The sequence below is a fragment of the Carcharodon carcharias genome, chromosome 10, assembly GCF_017639515.1.
Source record: "Carcharodon carcharias isolate sCarCar2 chromosome 10, sCarCar2.pri, whole genome shotgun sequence".
In the NCBI taxonomy this organism is placed as follows: Eukaryota; Metazoa; Chordata; class Chondrichthyes; order Lamniformes; family Lamnidae; genus Carcharodon; species Carcharodon carcharias.
Genome location: NC_054476.1, coordinates 147,825,177 through 147,845,358, shown reverse-complemented (window position 1 = coordinate 147,845,358; position 20,182 = coordinate 147,825,177). Strand labels below are relative to the sequence as shown.

The following is a 20,182-nucleotide window of genomic DNA, read 5'->3' as shown; positions in this document are numbered from 1 at the left end:
TAACCTGTGTTATACAGGTTACCGATGAACAGTGGCAGCAGTGTGTACCATCTCCAAGATGCACTGCAGAAACTCACCAAGACTCCTTAGGCAGCACTTTCCAAATCCGCGACTGCTAACATCTAGAAGGACAAGGGTAGCAGACAGATGGAACACCACCACCTGGAAGTTCCCCTCCAGGCCACTCACTATCCTGACTTGGAAATATATCGCCACTCCTTCACTGTTGCTGGGTCAAAATTCTGGAACTCCCTTCCTAACAGCACTGTGGGTGTACCTACGCTATAGGGACTGCAGTGGTTCAAGAAGTGGGCTCACCACTGCCTTCTCGAGGGCACTTGGGGGATGAGCAACAAATGATGGCCTAGACAGTGACGCCTACATCCTATAAATGAACAAAAAAGTGTTTGCCATTTATGAGAAATTGCTTCTCCACATTGAAAATTTTTCACTTGTTTTCATTGGGCATGGCTGTAATATAAAAGCCAGTATTTGTTGTAGAGTGAAACTGAAGCAACCTTGTCTGGATGACGGAAGGTGAACGTTGCTAGGTTTTGCACTCAAAGGGTGTGAAAAGGAATGAACTTTGAGAAAGGATCTAAATTATATATACTAAAAATAAATGTATTTGATAAATACTTGTATTATGGAGCTCTCTATTATGTTGTCAAAACATCTGAAGAGTGCTTCACAAATTAGTTTTTGAAGTGCAGTTACTGTTACTGGAAGCAGCCATTATATAATGATAGTGTCTGGGAAGCAGTGACATGAACGATGACTTGTTTTTAGTGGTTAAGGGAGGAATGTTGGGCAAGATGCTGGGAGAACTCTGCTCTTTTTCAAATGGTGCCATGAAATCTTCAGTATTAACAAATTATTGCCTTTATTGTGCAGCAGAATGAGCACACAAGTTGGGAATTGTTAAATCTTTCTAGTTTTGGTAATTAAAATCAGGGCTTAGAGTATTTTAACTCTGCATGAGGAGTGAATGTGTTGCAGATCTCTCTGGTAAGCTATCAGAAAATCATGTGTTTCAACTTTTTTTTCCAAGTTGAACACTGGTGTGAACCATATGAGCCAATTAGTTGCATCAAAGAGCTGAAAGTTCTTTTGAACTGAATGTTCATACCCTGAAGTCGTTAGAAAGAAACTTGTTTGGTTGATTGAGTACTTAGCAGAAAATTTTTATTTTGAAATGTTGGTTTAAGACTAAATTTTGTTTATGTTGCTGCAGACTCTGTGTCAGTTGGATCGGTGTTTGGTCGTGGCACATCACTCAACATGCAGACATCACAGCTGAGCACGCCACAGGATACATCGTGCACTCACATCCTGGTGTTCCCTACCTCCGCTATGGTGCAGGTGCCAACTGGGAGCTACGAAATAAACGTTGGTTAGTCACGTGTGTTGTCTATTGCCCTGGTGTCAACTGGATTTCCAGAGTTTGAATTGGGGCATAATATCTTGTTCTTGTTTTGCATCTGTCGATTTAAGGAATGCACTATAAGCCCTGTCTAGTGGATGGTGGTTCAGCTGGTGCATCAATTCCTGATTCAGCGGTGAGCAGCCGAATATGGGTTTGGAAAGATATTGTTTTATTTTTAAATGGTCAGATTGACCCTGATGCAGAAACTGACCTAATGGCCCTTTCTTCCTTTTTTATTTCTTGGGTGCTGCAATGAATCCGAGTTGATCTAATAACTAGCTCAGCTCTTAATATCCAGGAAGGCTCCAGGTTCAGTATCTGATCCTTGTTAGCTTATTGCAGCTGTAGCAACGGCAGGGGTGCGACATTTGGCTTCAATACGCCATAGTTTGTGGTGGATGGAAAACCAGAACCACTAAAGGATTCAGTGCCCTTGAATTATGAGGGAAGAGCAGCTAAGATTCCTGCTCCATGAACCATGGGGAAATGCTGTGAATACTTGGACAAATTATTTTCTGGTGTATTCAGTTGAAGTGAAAAATAATAGCTACACAGGAGGGAGTACCTGATGGGAATATGAATCTCCTCCAAAGGTACCCAGCATCACAGATGCCAGTCTTTAGCCAGTTTGATTCACTGTACCCTGATATCAGGAAACGGCTGAAGGCACTGAATACTGCAAAGTGCTGGAAATAGCACTGAAGACTTGTGCTGCAGAACTTGCTGGGCCCCTGGCCAAGCTGTTCCAGTACAGCTATGACAATGGCATCGAAATTGAAATGTAGAAAATTGCCCAGGTTTGCACTGTGTATAGAACATGTCCTTTTATTTCTGTTGGACTGTGGTTTAAAATTACAATGGCTGCAGTTTGAAAGACGTGTCTACTGGAACTGAGAAAGATATATACAATGTTGCTGTCCTGGAACTGAGTGGGCCATGAAAGATGGGGTAGAGTCTGGTCTAATGGGGGACTGCCTGGCAGCAATGTTTTAATTGGCTCCTGGCCAGGTGACCAGGGTTTGTGTGAGAGCAGTGCAGCAGAATAGCTCCTAGCCTGAAAGGAAAAAGACCTAAAAACCCTCCTCTCGTGTGGGCTTTGCTGGCTGGGCCAGCATTTATTGCCCATCCCTTGTTGCCCTTGAGAAGATGGTGGTGAACTGACTTCTTGAACCACTGCAGTCCATGTGGTGTAGGTACACCCACAGTACGGTTAGGAAGGGAGTTCCAGGATTTTGACCCAGTGACAGTGAGGGAACGGCGATATATTTCCAAGTCAGGTTGGTGAGTGACTTGGAGGGGAGCCTCAGGTGGTGGTGTTCCCATCTATCCGCTGCCCTTGTTCTTCTAGATGACAGTAGTCATGGGTTTGGAAGGTACTGTCTAAGGAGCCTTGGTGAATTCCTGCAGTGCATCTTGTAGATGGTACACGCTGCTGCTACTGTGCGTCGTTGGTACAAGGAGTGAATGGCTCCACATTCACAAACAATCAAACGGGCTGCTTTGTCCTGGATGGTGTCAAGCTTCTTTAGTGTTGTGGGACCTGCACTCATCTGGGCCAATGGGGTGTATTCCATCATATTCCTGACTTGTGCCTTGTAGATGGTGGACAGGCTTTGGGAAGTAAAGAGGTGTTACTCGTTGCAGGATTCCTAGCCTCTGACCTCTTGTAGCCACAGTATTTATATGGCTAGTCCAGTTCAGTTTCTGATCAGTGGTAACCCCGAGGATGTTATTGGGGGATTCAGTGATGGTAATGCCATTGAATATCAAGCGGCGATGGCTGGATTCTCTCTTGTTGGAGATTGTCATTGCCTGGCACTTGTGTCATGCAAATATTACTTACCACTTGTCAGCCCAAGTCTGTCCAGGTCTTGCTGCATTTGGACATGGACTGCTTCAGTATTTGAGTCGTGAATGGTGCTGATAATTGTGCAATCACCAGCGACCATCCCCACTTCTGACCTTATGATGGAAGACACTGATGAAGCAGCTGAAGATGGTTGGACTGAGGAACTCCTGCAGTGATGTCCTGGAGCTGAGATGACTGACCTCCAACAACCATAACCTCCTTCCTTTGTGCCAGGTATGACTCCCACCAGCGGAGAGTTTTCCCCCGATTCCCATTGACTCCAGTTTTGCGAGGGCTCCTTGATGCCACACTCGGTCAAATGCTGCCTTGATGTCTGTCAAGGGCAGTCACGCTCGCCTCACCTCCCGGAGTTCAACTCTCTTGTCCGTGTTTGAAGCAAGGCCGTAATTAGTTCCAGAGCTGAGTGACCTTGGTGGAACCCAAACAGAGTGTCCGCATCAGGTTATTGCTAAGCAAGTGCTGCTTGATAGCACTGTTGATGACCCTTTCCATTACTTTACTGATGACTGAGAGCAGACTGATGGGGCAGTAATAGGCCTGGTTGGAGTTGTCCTGCTTTTTGTGTACGGGACGTACCTTGGCAATTTTCCACATTGCCGGGTAGATGCCAGTGTTGCAGCTGTACTGGACAGCTTGGCTAGGGGCGTGGCAAGTTCTGGAGCACAAGTCTTCAGTATTATTGCCGGAAGCTTGTCAGTGCCCATAACCTTCGCAGTATCTAGTGCCTTCAGCTGTTTTTTGATATCATGTGAAATGAATCTAATTGGCTGAAGACTGGTATCTGTGATGCTGGGGACCTTGGGAGGAGGCCAAGATGGATCATCCACTGGGCACTTCAAGCTGAAGATCGAAGTGAATGCTTCAGCCTTATCTTTTGCACTGATGTGCTGGGCTCTTCTATCATTCAGGATGGGGATGTTTGTGGAGCCACAAACTGTCTCCTCCAGTGAGTTGTTTAATTGTCCACCACCATTCATGATTGGATGTGGCAGGACTGCAGAGCTTAGATCTGATTCGTTGGTTGTGGGATCGCTTAGCTCTTATCTATCAATTGCTGCTTATGCTGTTTGGCATGCAAGTAGTCCTGTGTTATAGCTTCATCAGGTTGACACCTCATTTTTAGGTATGCCTGGTGCTACTCCTGGCATGCCCTCCTGCACTCTTCGTTGAACTAGGGTTGATCCCCTGGCTTGATGGTAATGGTGGAGTGGGGGATATGCCAGGCCATGAGATTACAGATTGTGTCAAGAGTACAATTCTGCTGCTGCTGATGGCCCACAGCACCTCATGGATGCCCAGTCTTGAGTTGCTAGATCTGTTTGAAGTCTTTTCCATTTAGCACAGAGGTAATGCCACACAACATGATGGAGGGTATCCTTAATGTGAAGGCGGGTCTTAGTCTCCACAATGAACGTGCGGTGGTCACTCCTACCGATTCAACCATGTATTCTTCCGATATATCCTGCGATTTCTACTCTGACTGGCACGTGGCACTGATAGAAATCCTGAGATCACTACCTTTTGAGGTCCTACTTTTCAATTTACTTCGTAACGTTACATGGTAATCAGGAAGTTGCCTTGCTCATGTTTGACCTGATGCCATGAGACGGTGGGGGGGGGGGGGGGGGGGGGGGCTGTGTGTGTGTGTGTGTGTGTGTGTGTGTGTGTGTGTGTGTGTGTGTGTGTGTGTGTGTGTGTGTGTGTGTGTGTGTGTGTGTGTGTGTGTGTGTGTGTGTGTGTGTGTGTGAGATATGAGGGGGGGGGGTGCGGGGGCAGCGTGCGTGGAAGGGGGGCGGTGTGGGGATGGATGGTGGGCGGCATGTGTGGTTGTGTGGAGGGGGCAGCGTGTGTGTGTGGGTGGGTGGAGGGGGGGGGGCGGCGTGTGTGGGTAGAGGGAAGGGGGTGCGTGTGGGTGGGGGTTGTGGGGGGGTGGATGTCGGGTTGTATAGGGATTTATGAAGGGGTACAGTTTAGTTATAGAGTTAGAAATTAGCAGTTCCTATTTCTTCCTTTTGCCACTGGTTAAAGACAATTTGTTCAATAAACAGTTATTTATTTAAGTTTGCAAATCTGGTGCTCATATTCTATTAACCTAAATTAAACAATTAGGAGCAGTGGGGCTTGATATTTCAGCGCACTTCCCCCAGTGAGTCATGACAAAATGCAGGACAAATCCAACACCGGCCAATTACTGTTCCATCAGCCTACTCTCCATCATCAGTAGAGTGATGGAAGGGGACATCAACAGTGCTATCAAGCGGCACTTGCTTATCAATAACCTGCTCACTGCTCAGTTGGGCTTCCATGACAGTCACTTAGCTCCTGACCTCATTACAGCCTTGGTTCAAACAAGGACAAAAGAGCTAAACTCCAGAGGTGAGGTGAGAGTGACTGCCCTTGACATCAAGGCCACATTTAACCGAGTGTGGCATCAAGGAACCCTAGCAAAACTGGAATCAATGGGAATTGGGGGGTGTGGGAGGAAACTCTCCACTGGTTGGAGTCATACCTGGTACAAATATAAATACTTGTGGCTGTTGGAGTCAATCATCTCAGTTCCTGGACATCACTGCAGGAGTACCTCAGAGTAGTGTCCTAGGCCCAACCATCTTCAGCTGTTTCATCAGTAACCTTCCTTGCATTATACGGTCAGAAGTGGGGATGTTTGCTGATTGCACAATATTCACCATTTGTAACTCCTCAGATACTGAAGCAGCCCAAGTCCAAATACAGCAAGACCTATACAATAACCAGGCTTGGGCTGATGTGTGGCGTGAATGTTGCTGGCCGCTTCAGTGCCAGGCAATGACCATCTCCAACAAGAGAATCTAGCTGTCTCCCCTTGACATTCAATGGCATTATCATTGCTGAATTCCCCCACTATCAACATCCTGGGGGTTGCCTTTGACGAGAAACTGAATTGCACTAGCCATGTAAATACTGTGGCTACAAGTGCAGGTCAGAGGCTAGGAATCCTGTGACGAGTAACTCCCCTCTTCACTCCCCAAAGTCTATCCACCATCTGCGAGGCACAAGTCAGGAGTGTGATGGAATACTCCCCCACTTGCCTGAATGAGTGCAGTTCCAACTGAAGAAGCTTGGCACCATCTAGGACAAAGCAGCCAGCTTGATTGGCACACCACCCATAAGCACTCTCACTCTCCACCACCGCTGCATAAGGCAGCAATGTTTACCATCTAAAACATCCACTGCAGGAACTCACCAAGGCTCCTTAGACAGCACCATCCAAACCCATGACTGTTATCATCTAGAAGGACAAGGGCAGCAGATGCTTGGGTGCACCACCTGCAAGTTCCCCTCCAAGCCACTCACCATCCTGACTTGAAACTATGTCGCTGTTCCTTCATTGCCTCTGCGTCAAAATCCTGGAACTCCTCCCTAACAGCACTGTGGGTGTACCTACACCACATGGACTGAAGCAGTTCAAGAAGGCATTTCAGCATCATCTCGAGTGCAGTTAGGGATGGGCAATAAATGCTGGCCTAGCCAGTGACACCCACATCCCATGAATGGAAAAAAACAAAGGCCTCTGAAAACTTACGAACCAAGAAGGTGAAGCTTTAGCAGTTTATATTAAAAAAAAATCTGAAATTCAAATCCTTTGTGGCCTCTCCTGAATCCCTGAGCTGATGTAGGATGACAACCATACTATGTTGTGACATAATGCCCTGCTCATTGAAAAGCAGTCTGCGAAAGATGAGCAAAAATGTTCACTTGCTCTGTTTCTCATGTGAGTGACCTAATGAGTAAAAACTGTTTGGTATTCTAACCTGTGCAGACCAGGTCTAAGGTTTCGTCCTCAGCTAGAGCAGAATTTAGGATATTACAGTTCCCACTTTGACTGGATATCTGAAGGACTGAATAGTTGATTAACCTGTTGATAATTGATAGATTTGCATGTGAAAAATGGTTACTTGTAGAGGTACTGGGAATCTGCTTTGGGTAGGGCAGGGGTAAATGTGGATTTGCACACCAGAATGAATTGGGGAGTGGGTTGTGAGGGTAGGAACCAATTCCTCCTGTCTGTCTACATTTTATACAATGCAGCGCTTAGGAACTGACTCTTGTAAATGCTAGAATCCTAAATAACTACTGATGACTGAGGAATACTTGGAGATTGATAAGTGGATGTTGGAGCATCTTGTGTTGTTCTAAACTATTTAGTTACTGCTGGTAACTAAACTGACCTTTGCACTGGTCCATCTTTTTAAAATCTTTTTTAATTGGGTTGGGGTGAACGAAACAGTGTCACTTCAAGTTCCTAGTCACTGAACAACTTCCACTAAAGAGTTGATTGCTGCAACAGGTAACACAGAAACTTCTGATCAGTTATAAATTGTTTTTGAATCTTGTGCTAATACATTCTTACCTAACACCCTTTGATTTGATTTGCAGAGGAAATGGGGATCTTTGAATTACTGGACCCAGATGATGATCTCATAATTAACTTGCCAGCATCTCCATCCACACCGCCGGTACATTCACCTGGCTCTCATTACCCGCATGGTGGTGACACTGGCAAGGTGAGGCTGTTCTGTCATCACATTTGTAAAATTTTCAGCCAATGCTTCTGTAAATCACTTTACTGGATACAGAAGAGAAAATTATTTGATGCATTTGGTTTATTTGACAAGAATCTGCTGCCTTTCTCCTTCCCTTTTCTTCCCCAATAATATCAAGTGTTTCTTAAATAATTCCAAAGTTTTGCTTTACCTTACCCTGCCTGGAAGAACTTTCCACAGTTTGATCAACCTTTGTGAAGAGAGTAGCTTCTTGCTGTCAACCCTGAATTTGCTGTGTTTTGATTTGACTCTGCCCGTTTATCATACTGTCAGGGTCATTATTCTGGATGTACCCTTTCCATATAATATCTCCTTTGTTGCTTTCTTTCAAGGCTGCAATACACAAACTCCTCTAGGTTTCCTTGCAATTGCCTCCATTTCCCTTTCTGAACCCTTCCCCTTCTCCCAGTTTTTCTTGTTTTCTGTGGATCCATAATGTGTCCTGTTTTATTTAGCGGTGCAGAATGCCATCAGAACATTATAAAAGCTGCCAAACTCTTATGTGAGTAATTTGCCTTGGGCAAAGTTTCTGCTAACTCGAGACCTCTGGGCTCTGATATGTTAACAAGGAGATGGTGGAAATCTGCCAAGAATGGAACTGTTTTTCATGCAGAATGCCACAAATGTTCTACCGGAAAGTTAACATACTGTCAATTATTGACTCTTAAAATGTTTGATTTTCCTGGGCCATATTTGATACCCTTTTCTCATTTCATGAGCCATGACACAAAAGGAGGTAAGAAAACGTTTGAAACTCTTGCAACCAATTTCTCTAGTGCTTTTACTCGTGTCGTTTCATACTCTTGAAAGAAACAACAAAACTTAGCTGAAGGATAAGGTTGTGACAGGTGCTAAAGTATTGCAATCAAAGCAAAATGCTGCAGATGCTGGCAATCGGGAATAAAAACGAAATGCTGGAAAAACTCAGGTGTCACAGCATCTGTGGAGAGGGAAACAGTTAACATTTCAAATCTGTATGACTAAAATATTGCAGTTGCCTAACAATGATCTTTTTGTTTCCATTCTCTTTAATGTTACTTCACAATTCATCATGTTTTAGGTGTGGTGCGTAAAATAGCTAGGGGAATGGGTAAGTGAAGTAGGGTTTATGGAGAAGTTCTGCTGAAGGAAATAGCTAGTGAATAGCTGAACTGTAAAATTCTGAGTTTGTGTTCCAGTTGTGCTGATCTGTATGGTCATATCTTAAGCATCTATTCGTTCCACCTTTGGTGCAGTGTGTAATGTCTACAAAATGTGCTGCAGTAACTGAACAAGGTTTAGTCGCTTGGTAGTACAGAACTTGAGAATTGCTGAAAAAAGAATTTTTGTTGAAGCTTTTCATCTTGCATTCATCAGGACAACTCGCAAAAAAATGCCAACATCAGGGGAAATAACATTTATTCTGTGTGAGAAGAGTGCTGGTTGATTGGCAAGTGAACTGGCAGCGCTATGGAAATGCACCAGTTGATGGTGACTGAAAGTTAACTGCCGAGCAGTGTTTGAAATTTAAACTAGGCAACTTGACTCTGATCAAGACATTGCCCAGGGGAATGAATCAGCACATGGCTGTCACATCAGTTTGTTTAGCTGAAACAGGCACAATGTGTGTACATACTCTTTCTGAAAAGAACAGGGCCCCTGTGTATTAATATCCAGTACACGCAAATGCAGCAGACTGCGAGCCCCACTGACAATCTTAAATTGACTGTCAGTGTAATTTTTAGCACAGAGGATTATTTAACAAATATCGTTCAGTCGTGGAATCACATCTAATTTTGAAGACTGTTTTGAGTTTTGCATGCGTTGGGTTCGGTCTGTACCTTGCCTGTTGCGAACAGTGGAAGGGACATGCTGTTTGATCCGATCTGCCAGTCTTTGGGACGTACGGCCTTCATACCTAGCATCACATTGGCCTTGAAAATCATATACCATAGGTATAATGAGGTTTCCTCAGCAACACCTCCCATCACCTCAGTCATCCAGAGGGACAAGGACAGGGGAACACCATCAACTCCAGGTTTCCTTGTCCCTACCTGCACCACCTCACCCAAAGTCAAATACCAACTTGATGTAGACATATATCACCGCTTCATCATTGCTGGATCAAAATCCTGGAACTCCCTGCATTAAAGCATTGTGGGAGTGTCTTCATCTCACAGTGGCCCACCGCCACTTTCTTGAGAGCAGCTAAGGAAAGACGATGAAAAGAATTAGGCTTTCTGCTCTGCTCAAGGCTTGATTGTAAAGAAATATTAACCCAAGTTATTCACTTGTTTGAAGAAATATAGGGCTTTGACAATCTAACATTGTTTATAGGATGAAATGACTCAAACAATTACCACAAATGACCTGCTGCAATCTGTCAATTATCGGAACTAATTTGTTGCGTTTATCTTTTCAGGGCCAGTGCACAGACCGACAGGAATCTCATGATGAAGTAACCATTTTGCAGCAGCCCCTGGCACTAGGATATTTTGTCTCGACAGCTAAGGCTGGGCCACTTCCTGATTGGTTTTGGTCAGCCTGTCCTCAAGCACAGAACCAATGTCCGCTTTTCCTCAAGGTAAGCCAAGCCACTTTTTGCGTATTTTTTTGAAACTTGGGGGAAGTTTGAGAGTCAGCCTGGACTCTGGCGTAAATTGCTATTAAACCTTGCTGACTGTTCAGACTGCACTTGCTGCTGGTTAGTGTGCTGCAGTAAGTTGCTTTCCAATATGGACCCACAACTCTGGTTACCTACTTAAAAAAAAGTGTTTTTATTCCCCCAGACACTGGGTCGGTTGGAGTGTATTTCTCTGCTGGAACACAATCATTTTTTTTAGAATAGTGCTTCTGCTAATAAATAAATAAATGAATAGTGTTCCTCATAACTATTGTTTTTTATTACCGCTCCCTTATGCTGTTTAGTATTTATTGTTCAAAACTTTGGAACAAAAGTCAAGCTGAGTAGGAGTGAAACACAGTGAGTAGGCAGAGTTGCCTGGGTGGTACCATACGTTATGTTGAAATCCTCCCAAATGAAGGGGCCAGGCAGTGATCAATCTCATTTTGGAATGGAGAGAGTGCATGAGACTTCACCTAACACCTCTTAAGCAGTGATAGTTGCAGCACAGGTATTTTGCATTAAGGGATGTCAGCAAAGGAGAAACAATATCATTTCCTGGCTAGTGTACTCTAAGGTAAAAGTTGATGGTGGATTAACTTTAAATTGGAATCTTTAGAAATCAATGAACTATTCAAATTAAATTCAAAGTAACTAACTGAAGGACAAATGAATAACTTCTGTTGAAATCTAAAACATTTAAGAAAAATGTTGCACCTATTACTGTAGTGACTTCAGAAATGATTAGCTGACAATGACTGCTGCCATCTAGTGGCAAGTATAGTATAGTAGTTCAGTGGCAGGGAGCTGGACCATGTTTAATTTCTTCTTCGTTTCCAGGCCTCGTTGCACCTCCATGTGCCTTCAGTGCATTCGGATGAGTTGCTTCATAGTAAGCACTCCCACCCACTTGATTCAAACCAGACCTCTGATGTGCTCAGGTACGGGATGCCGCATAATTTTGGAGGGCTTAGGTTGCATTCAGATATTTCACTGTGTTTTGACCAATGTTAATCCTCCATCCAGCACCCAACAGCATCAGGCCAATCATTTATCTCCTTGCAGTTCGTTGGGATGTTAATGCAGAATGGCTGATATGTTTGCACATAGCACTGCACTCAAAGTAATTATGGGAAATCCTGGGGTCCTTCAGCTGTGTTCTCTGAAGCTGCTTCAGAGGTAGCTTGGCAGCCCATTTCTGTTTGTAACTCTTTCGAGTACAAACACGTTTCCATCTTTTCCTATTCAGATGAAGTTACATTGTTTCATAGTTTGCCATTGTGAGATTTGAACTCTTGATCTTGGGGTTACAGTACCATAACCACTTGGCTATTTAGGCCAAGCCCATTTCTGTTTGTATTTATGTTACTTTGTGCAGTTGCTTCATCAACAGGTTAATAGGAATTCCATTTTAAATTTATTTGTGGCCCTTGTAATGCAGAGGGATCTCTGTAGAGACCACTAACTTTTAAAAAGAAATTTGAACCTGCAGTCAATAGCTAAAAGGATGACACAAGAATTATGTTTTAAGACATTTTACTGTAACAGCAAAGTAGAAGCAACATTGCCTACACAAATAGTATTTAGCCAATTTATACTTTAAACTACCAAACAGAACTTTCCCCATTTTACTATTAACACAACTGAGAATCCCACAATTATACTTTACACCATCACTTAGGTAGGCATTCAATTCTCCTGGAACCACTCCAAAGTGACTCCCGTTATTTTCCTTTCCCAGTCTGGTAACTTTTAATCCCAGAACTGTCTTCCATGGTGAAGGTCCTTCCTGGAGATTTTCCCTCTAGTGCAAACTAAACAAATCTTCCAGCCTTGTTCCAAATTATTTCAAATTTGACCTTTTCAGTCTGAGCCTGAGCTCCTACCTGCATTCTTGCGAGGTGAACCATAGAGACTTATGGCCCCTAGCTGCTATCTCTCTCTCTTTCTCTCTCTCTCATCCTGGCAGACAACCTGTGACTGTTTTCGGGGATATCTTAAAAACCTTTCCCCTCAAAGCCCATCTCTGTGGCAGCATTAATCACATGGGCCTTGTTTCCAGTTGGAACTGCTGTTTCGTTATCATTGAGACCCCAGCTCTTGTTTATCTTGGAAGTAAATAGACAGTTTAAAGTATAACTGATTGCAACCTGACATTCTCAACATTTCCTGGGACTTTGGAGACCAGCAGTCTAACCACTGTAAACACAGATGCCGCTGTCATTGTTTCCAAGTGTGAATACCTTACACCTTCCAGCAAACAACCAAGTCTCCCATTGACCTTTAACAGGCCTGTTGTTTGACAGATTTTAGGCCTCCTGACCCTTTTTATTTTACTCTAAATTAAAGACACAGTCCCAAAACATTAACAATTTTATAAAATTTTGCTTTTGTAACAGAATACAAATAGTTCGAGCATCTTGAGCTTGTAAATTTTTTTTTTTTGCTTTTTCTATGTGGATGTTGTTTCACATGTAAAATCCCTTTGAACTCCAGGTTTGTTCTAGAACAATACAATGCTCTTTCTTGGCTGACCTGTGACCCTGCCACCCAGGATCGCCGCTCCTGCCTCCCTGTTCATTTTGTGGTGCTGACGCAACTGTACAACTTCATCACAAGCATGTTGTAGACCTCGCAGGGGAGCTGTGAGGGATCCAGGACTAACTCTTGGAAAAGGGATATCGTTTGAGGGTCATCGAGAGCAGGAATCGGTAGGAAGGGAAGCGTACATTACTCATGGAGAATTCGGAGGGATTCTTGGAATTGGGTCTGAAGGACCCCAGGATGCCCTCCTTAATTGCTTAGTGGGTTTTAAAGCCACAGGCAGTTATCCAAAAATGCCTGCATCTTAATTTATTGTAAGTTTTTAAATGTTGTACAAATTGTCTTATATTTTGTATTTTTTTTAATTTTTCAAGAAGGTCTGTACTACCTTCAGGCTTTAAAGCATTTGTTGTACTAAAATATCTATAATCGTCTTAAAAGTTTGCAGTAGGTTGCTATAAAGTCAGGGGAGGGAGAGCAGCAAATATCTATTGGCTCAGTGTACATTTTAGTAGGGGAGGGGTTAGTGTTAACCATACCTTGTGTGTGGTGAAAATGCAGCGAAGCTGTGGATGCGGAGTACTTGTACAGTAAATATGTTCACTGTGTTTATAACTGAAAAGTACATCTTATGGCATTTCTTATCATGCATTGTGAAGCCAGCGCTAAAATGGGAGGGGTTGGGGGGGTAGGGAACGGGACTGAGGAGGAGGACTGCTCTGGTTGAGGTCAGTCCCAGTGACCTGCCTATTTGTATATAAAAAAAAGTCAGTAACTTTAATTTGTTACTACTGTATAAAAAAGAAAAATTGTGCAGAATGGTAACTAAATTTTGTAGCAACAGAATTTTTTTTCCAAAATTGAATCAATGCAATGCAGGTGTGTTGGTCTGTTGTAGTGTTAAGGTTTCTAGGCCCAGACTCTTATCTTTGTCTGAACTTAATGATGATGGCTTTAGTGAATGGACCGCTTGACTGATCCAGGTACCACCTTCCGGAGAAAGTCACAAAAGAGGTGCTTTCTCATTTTATTCCTCGCACCGTTTTATATGGTGATTTAATAATTGCCAGACCTGATACTTTTTCCATTATCAGACTCCATAGCTCCTTGATTTATTTTTGTATAAAATATAACAGTCTTTTCACCATTGTTAATTCATCTCTCTGTATGATTATAGACATCTGTTAAGATTTGGGAATATTAAAAAGTATTGGGGTGACCTTTTTTGAAAAAAAGCTTCAGCACTCAATTGTGGGTAACATAGATTAAGAGACAGGTCTTCAAGGGAGAGTAATTTAAAAAAAAATAAGGAAATTGATGGATTCAGAAGATTTACTTCTTGGAAATCTCTCTTTGCATCACTTTATTGCCCCCAAGTCATGTTACACTCTGAGCTTCAGTCTTGCAGAGGTTTTCTTTTTGAAAGGTCATACTTCTCAGTATTTTTAGTGACTGGTCAATTTACTATGTAGACACAGTGCCTTTCTTAACGACCTAAAATTTTTAAACATGCCTGAAGTATAATATACATTTTGATAAAATGGTTTAGTGTTAAGTAAGTACAACTAATTAAATGGAGTAAATAGTTTGAAGCTAAAGCAAAGGGTGTATTAATTTTAGAAAGCTGTCATTTCAGAGACACGTTCACCTGAAATGGAATTTGAAAGAGAAATTCAAAGCTGTCATTTCAGAGACACGTTCACCTGAAATGGAATTTGAAAGAAAAACCAGCAGAGTTGATTCATGACGTTTTATTATTAGTCGATCTCCTGTGGTGTTACACATATGGAGCTGAGATCAATCCTAGGCTCCAGCTGAAGGAGGATAGGGAAGAGGGTAACTGGACCAGATTGTGCAAATGAAATTCAATCCCCATTTTAAAGTCACCAGTTTTGTACTTTTACATATGCCTCTTATAAATTCCTGTATACACATGAAACTGGTAGTGTCAGGCTGCAGTATACTCTCCTGCCAGTGGTGATGCTATAATACTTCCACTTGGAGAGGAAGATGTAATTACAGCCTGATAAATTTACATAGAGTTTCCCTTATAAATATGGACTTTAGAACTTACTGTGAACATTTTCTAACGTGTGCAGATTGATATTTTATATCTGAGTATGTGTGTAACACAAACTTTACCATGCAGTAAATAAAAGTACTAAAACTCCTAATGGTATTTGAGCCTTGGCAACAGTGAGACCAGAACAATTTTGAATTGAAAGTATTTTAAAATAAATTCTAAAATTTCCTAAGTTGACAAATATGCCTCCAGCATCCATGAACTTCAAATTAATTTATTAATTACCAATGGAATAATAGTCCTCGCAGAAACATGCAATTCAATTTCATCTAGATGTCTTAATAAAATTTTAATCTAATTTTATAAGTACATTTTTTAAAAATGAAGAATTTATGGGAATGGTGGGTGTCCCAGATCACTTGTCTGAGTTGTTCACACTTTGATAATTTCAGGAAGTCTTTGATTAGGTTTCTGTGAAATTTGATTGAAGTTGTTTCCTTGCAAAACTTTGACTTTTTTGAAGATGGGTTTAATGAGAGCGCCTCTATAGTACCTGCAAACATTTTGTTACAGCCACTAACTTCTTGAATCCCTGATCAGCACTACTCTGTATGGTTTACTCCTTTGAAAAATGTAAGTTGTGCAAGAACACTAAAATGAGATCTGACACTTCAAGCCCTTCGTATCCTAATTGTTAGGCCTTACTGTGTGTGCTTAATTTATAAAAACCCTTAATGGTTTAACCATAATTGCTATACCTTGCTGAAATTACTTTTTAGGGAGGGGGAGAAAGCTTTTTTTTAATTGCACTGAGCCTTAAATACAATGATAACTTAATTTAAAATAGCTAATACCATTATGAAATAGTGGCACAGGAATTTTACAATAACATGTTTGCATACTTGTTACTAATATACTGTGCGATCTCAACCCATTAATGCATTTGGGTTGCTTCTTGAAATGAAGGCATTCTTGTTAAAGCTGTTGAACACCTGGCTCCCAGCCTTAATCAGTGAGTTGGAGTCTTGAGTCACCAGCCTCATGAATTCCTTTGCCTTTTGCTTGATTTGAGCATTTTTTTCTTGTCACTGGATGAGGCCCTTTGCAGCAGCAAGACAATCGCTTTCAAGTCTCCGCAAACCAGGTGGTGAAGACGAGAGAGAACCAGCTTGCCTCGCTTTAATTGCTTGGCCCAGTAGCAAAGCTGTGATGGAGGGTGGTCCTGCAGGAAATTTACAACCCAGATCAGTATGTTTGAGGATAGATAGTAGAGGTGTGAATGTGTATTAAATCTATAATGGGGCATATGTTGTATTCGTATTGCAAACCATCCCATTTATTGAGTACAGTGATCAATTTGTGTAGTTTCTTGATGCATTAAAACCTTAATGCAAATAAACTGAATACTTGCCATAGGAAATACAAGCAATTCAACTTTTTGTCAAATTCTAACAGTCATTTTAGGTCATTTGAATGATGGCTCATGTTTTTGTTGCGGAACAGGCATTCTTTGGCTGTTGGAGTGGTTGGGGGTATATTTTATAAAACAGTCAGAGCACAGGACATTGCTTTGTCCAAAGTGCTTCTGTGGAATTTAGCCCCATATTAGAGCTAACCCCATTTCCTGCTGTTTGCCTGTATTTGATCTAATTCCCATTTAAATGCTGCAAGTATTATTATCTTCCATATTGTTGAAATGTATAGCAGAATAATTCCCAGTACCATATCTGTATTTGGACAGTGTTAAGATTCTTAAAAAACACGTACACAGTGATTCCCTTGTTTATTTAATTTGGATGTTTAAACACACACTTCAAGCAGATTTGAGCAATAAAGGAATTCTTGGAACACTGACATTTGAACTGCAATATTTTACATTTCCTTTCTAAACATAGTATGTCAGAAATGCTAAAATCAGGTTAAGTAAATTTCTTTAAATTTGTTTTCTCCCTTCCTCCCAAGCCCTATCCACCTGTTGTTCATTTTCAAGTTGTAAAGCCCTCAGCCCATTCATTGTGCGGGAGAAGGTGGATACAGAAATTGTTCAGGAGGGTAGCTAGTGTGGCATACCCCTGAACTGTGTACCTCCATTTGTTGTTGGTTGCTTTGCCCCAAAGACATAATTGGGAACTCTATACTTGGGGAATAGCAGATACCAAACTGACCCCATAGTTTGATAAATTAGTATGTCTAACGTGCTATGTTTTTACTTATCATTGGTGTTAATTACGGGACCTTAGCGATCAGACATGTTACCATTTACGTTACTGACTTTAATGCTGTTCCGCTTTTTTTGTTTCCATTGATGTTGCTTTACTTTGTCAAAACTTTGAATTTTTTTAATTGTAAAATGTACCTAATTTTCAAATTTAACAGCTGATAAAGGATTGTAAAGCAACAGTAAATTGGATATTATTTTGCTGTAAAATTTCAGTCATTTAAATTTATAATTACTTTTGTAGACTAGTGCAGGCAACCGTAGGTTTTTGAAATTTTTACAGTAATTGTGATCACTGCTTTTACTGTAATACATCTTTTTCCACACTTTGCCACCTAAATCATATTGCAGTTGTATTCATTGATGTTGACATCTGACTGCTGTACATGGTAGTGTGGTTATGCAGTAATTTTAAATAAATAGAAAACAATGGCTTTATTAAATGGAGTTCCATCACAGTACAGGTTTTCTACTGTTACCCACAGTTTATTGCTAAGGTTGTTTTCTGATAGAGGGAAAAACAGTCATTTAACTGGGTTGTCACGTAGTAAGATATGAATGCCAGTATAAAAAGCAGATGCTTTTTCCATGTATTTCCAGTTTCACAGTGTATGGTTCTTCAGACTTCTGTACCCTGTTAATTTTGTGTTGACTTCCTGGTCATGCTGAAACCAGGATCTGAAAGTGGTCCATTTCATTGTGCTAACACTAGCAATCCCAGTACTTTAATAGTGCATTGCTTAAAAGTTTTTTGTCTTATTTAAATTTCATAATTTAATCTTTTTTGTCAAAATATTTATAGATTTTTTGAGCTGAAATTGCAGTAGATTTAAAAAAACTCCTTAAATTTTATTAATTGTTGAATTTTACAGAGTTTTGATGCCTTGCTTATTTTTTAAAAAAAGAGAAAAAAATATTGGGAGAACAATGTCATGTTTTGCTGAACAGTTGGCTGCCTGTAACAGCTGGGCAAGCAGTGATGAAACCCCAGCTGTGGTGAGGACCGGTCCATTTTTTTCTCTTTGTGTCCTACTTTGGTATAAAACATCCTGCTTGCAAAGCTGCAGTTGTAGTTCCTCAAGAGTCTTTTAATGAATTATGAACAAATTTTAGTCTGGAGATCGTGGCAAACACTAAAAGCTACATACAGTCCAAAAAAGCTTAAAGTACAAATTATGGTTGAATTGTTGAAAAGGTTTATACTTTTTAAACATTTCCAAATGAAAATAAATAATTTATTCATAATATTGGTGTGCCCTTTTTGTTTCATTTCTTTATTTATCCAGTATTACGTCTACCATGTTGAGATTGCAGAGTTCGTGATTTTTCTTTGGGTAGTATTACTTGATTGAGAGTATACTGTAAATTGGGTCAGCAGAAAACAGTCAGTCATGAACCGTTCCTTGCTCTTTTGCTTGTTTATCACAGTGATACATAAATCTTTTAATCAGAATTAAAAGGCTGGCAACTGACTCATCATATTACTGCTAAGGAAGAGGTGGATCATTGGAGGGATGTTGTGTTACAAGAAACAATAAAAATACTTAAAATGGAATAGTAATTTCTATTTGAGGTAATTCTGAAAGATAAAAGCAAAATACTGCAGATGCTGGAAATCTGAAACAAAAACAGAAAATGCTTGAAAAACTCAGTTCTAACAGCATCTGTGGAGAGAAAAACAGAGTTGACGTCTTGAGTCCATATGACTCTTCAGAGTAACTCAAGTCACTGTTGGTTACCACATTCCCCAGTGAAACAATTTGCAGTGTCTTAGTTTAACCTGAACATTAGAATGGGGCTGCTCCCTGTGGACTTATCATTCTCAAAAACAATGCCATTTTAATTAATAATGCACAATAACTAAAACAATGTTACAACTTTGAAGGGGAAGATGATTCAGTTGCATCATCACAATTTCCGAACTCCTGTTTCTGCTTTAAAACTTGTTAGGGGCAGCCTGTGTGCAAATGTGTGGATTTGCACTAGCAATAGAGTGAAGCAGCATGTAGAATTGACTATAGTTTACTGGCAAACTTGAAGATTTCAATTCTTAACAGGAGCTAAATTTGCAAAGGCACTTTGACTAGGTCAAGTTTAAGTCCTTGTAAAAGATAGAATTATCATATATTGTTTTCTCAACCACCCCACACTTATTTACTCACTCTTAATTATATTGTCCTTTCTTGACTACTATTGATCTAGCTTGTAAGTTCACCAATTGATTCAACTACTTTCCTTGGTTTGATGAGCTCAATCCTTTATATTTAATCTGCAGTTTTAAGCACTGCTGGCAGAAATAAATGTAATTGAACAATCGGAGAATAGACAAGTGGCATAATACAGAATGGACAGGAGAGATGCATGTAGCAGCACTCTTAACTTCAAGTTTTTGAGAACATAAATTGAAGACAGTTGAGGCACTAAAAAGCGTTCCAACAATAGTAGAAAATCAAAGGGGCTAAAGATGGACAAGCCCCCACGATCTGATATCCTGAATCTGAGAGATGGTGGATGCATTGGTTACAATTTTCCAAAATTCCCTAGAATCTGGCAAAGTCCATGCGAATTGGAAAAATAACAAATGAATCACCAGCAGTGCTGCCATTTAATAAAGCTGCTAGCCAAAACAGGTATCACAGGCTACTGCTGGCTGGAGAAACCAGTTGCCTGTATTAAATCCAACCCAAAGAGTCTGCATAGGAAGAATATAGGTTGTGAGTCGGCAAACATTTTGCAGTTGGGAGTTTGTGAGGTTGCCCACTTTGGTAGGAAGAGAGAAACAGATAATTATTTAAATGGAGACAGCCTCAATGCTGTGACAGAGGATCTGGGTGTTCTCAAATGAATACCTGCATAATAAAATTTTGTTATGGCAAGTAATCAGCAAAGCAAATGGAATGTTGGCCTTTATTGCAA

General features: G+C 41.1%; 1 protein-coding gene across 3 annotated transcripts in view; it reads left to right on the top strand.

The window, feature by feature from the left end:
- med13a (mediator complex subunit 13a) overlaps nt 1-18,511 on the top strand; it is a 192,553-nt gene extending 174,042 nt beyond the window's left edge. For all 3 annotated transcript variants that reach the window (XM_041196888.1, XM_041196887.1, XM_041196889.1), the window contains exons 27-31: nt 1,235-1,393; nt 7,713-7,840; nt 10,281-10,442; nt 11,322-11,422; nt 12,978-18,511. In XM_041196888.1, coding sequence (XP_041052822.1) covers nt 1,235-1,393; nt 7,713-7,840; nt 10,281-10,442; nt 11,322-11,422; nt 12,978-13,110 — 683 coding nt within the window. In that variant the 3' untranslated portion in view covers nt 13,111-18,511. The remainder of the gene's footprint in view (nt 1-1,234; nt 1,394-7,712; nt 7,841-10,280; nt 10,443-11,321; nt 11,423-12,977) is intronic.
- Nucleotides 18,512-20,182: the final 1,671 nt, after the last annotated feature.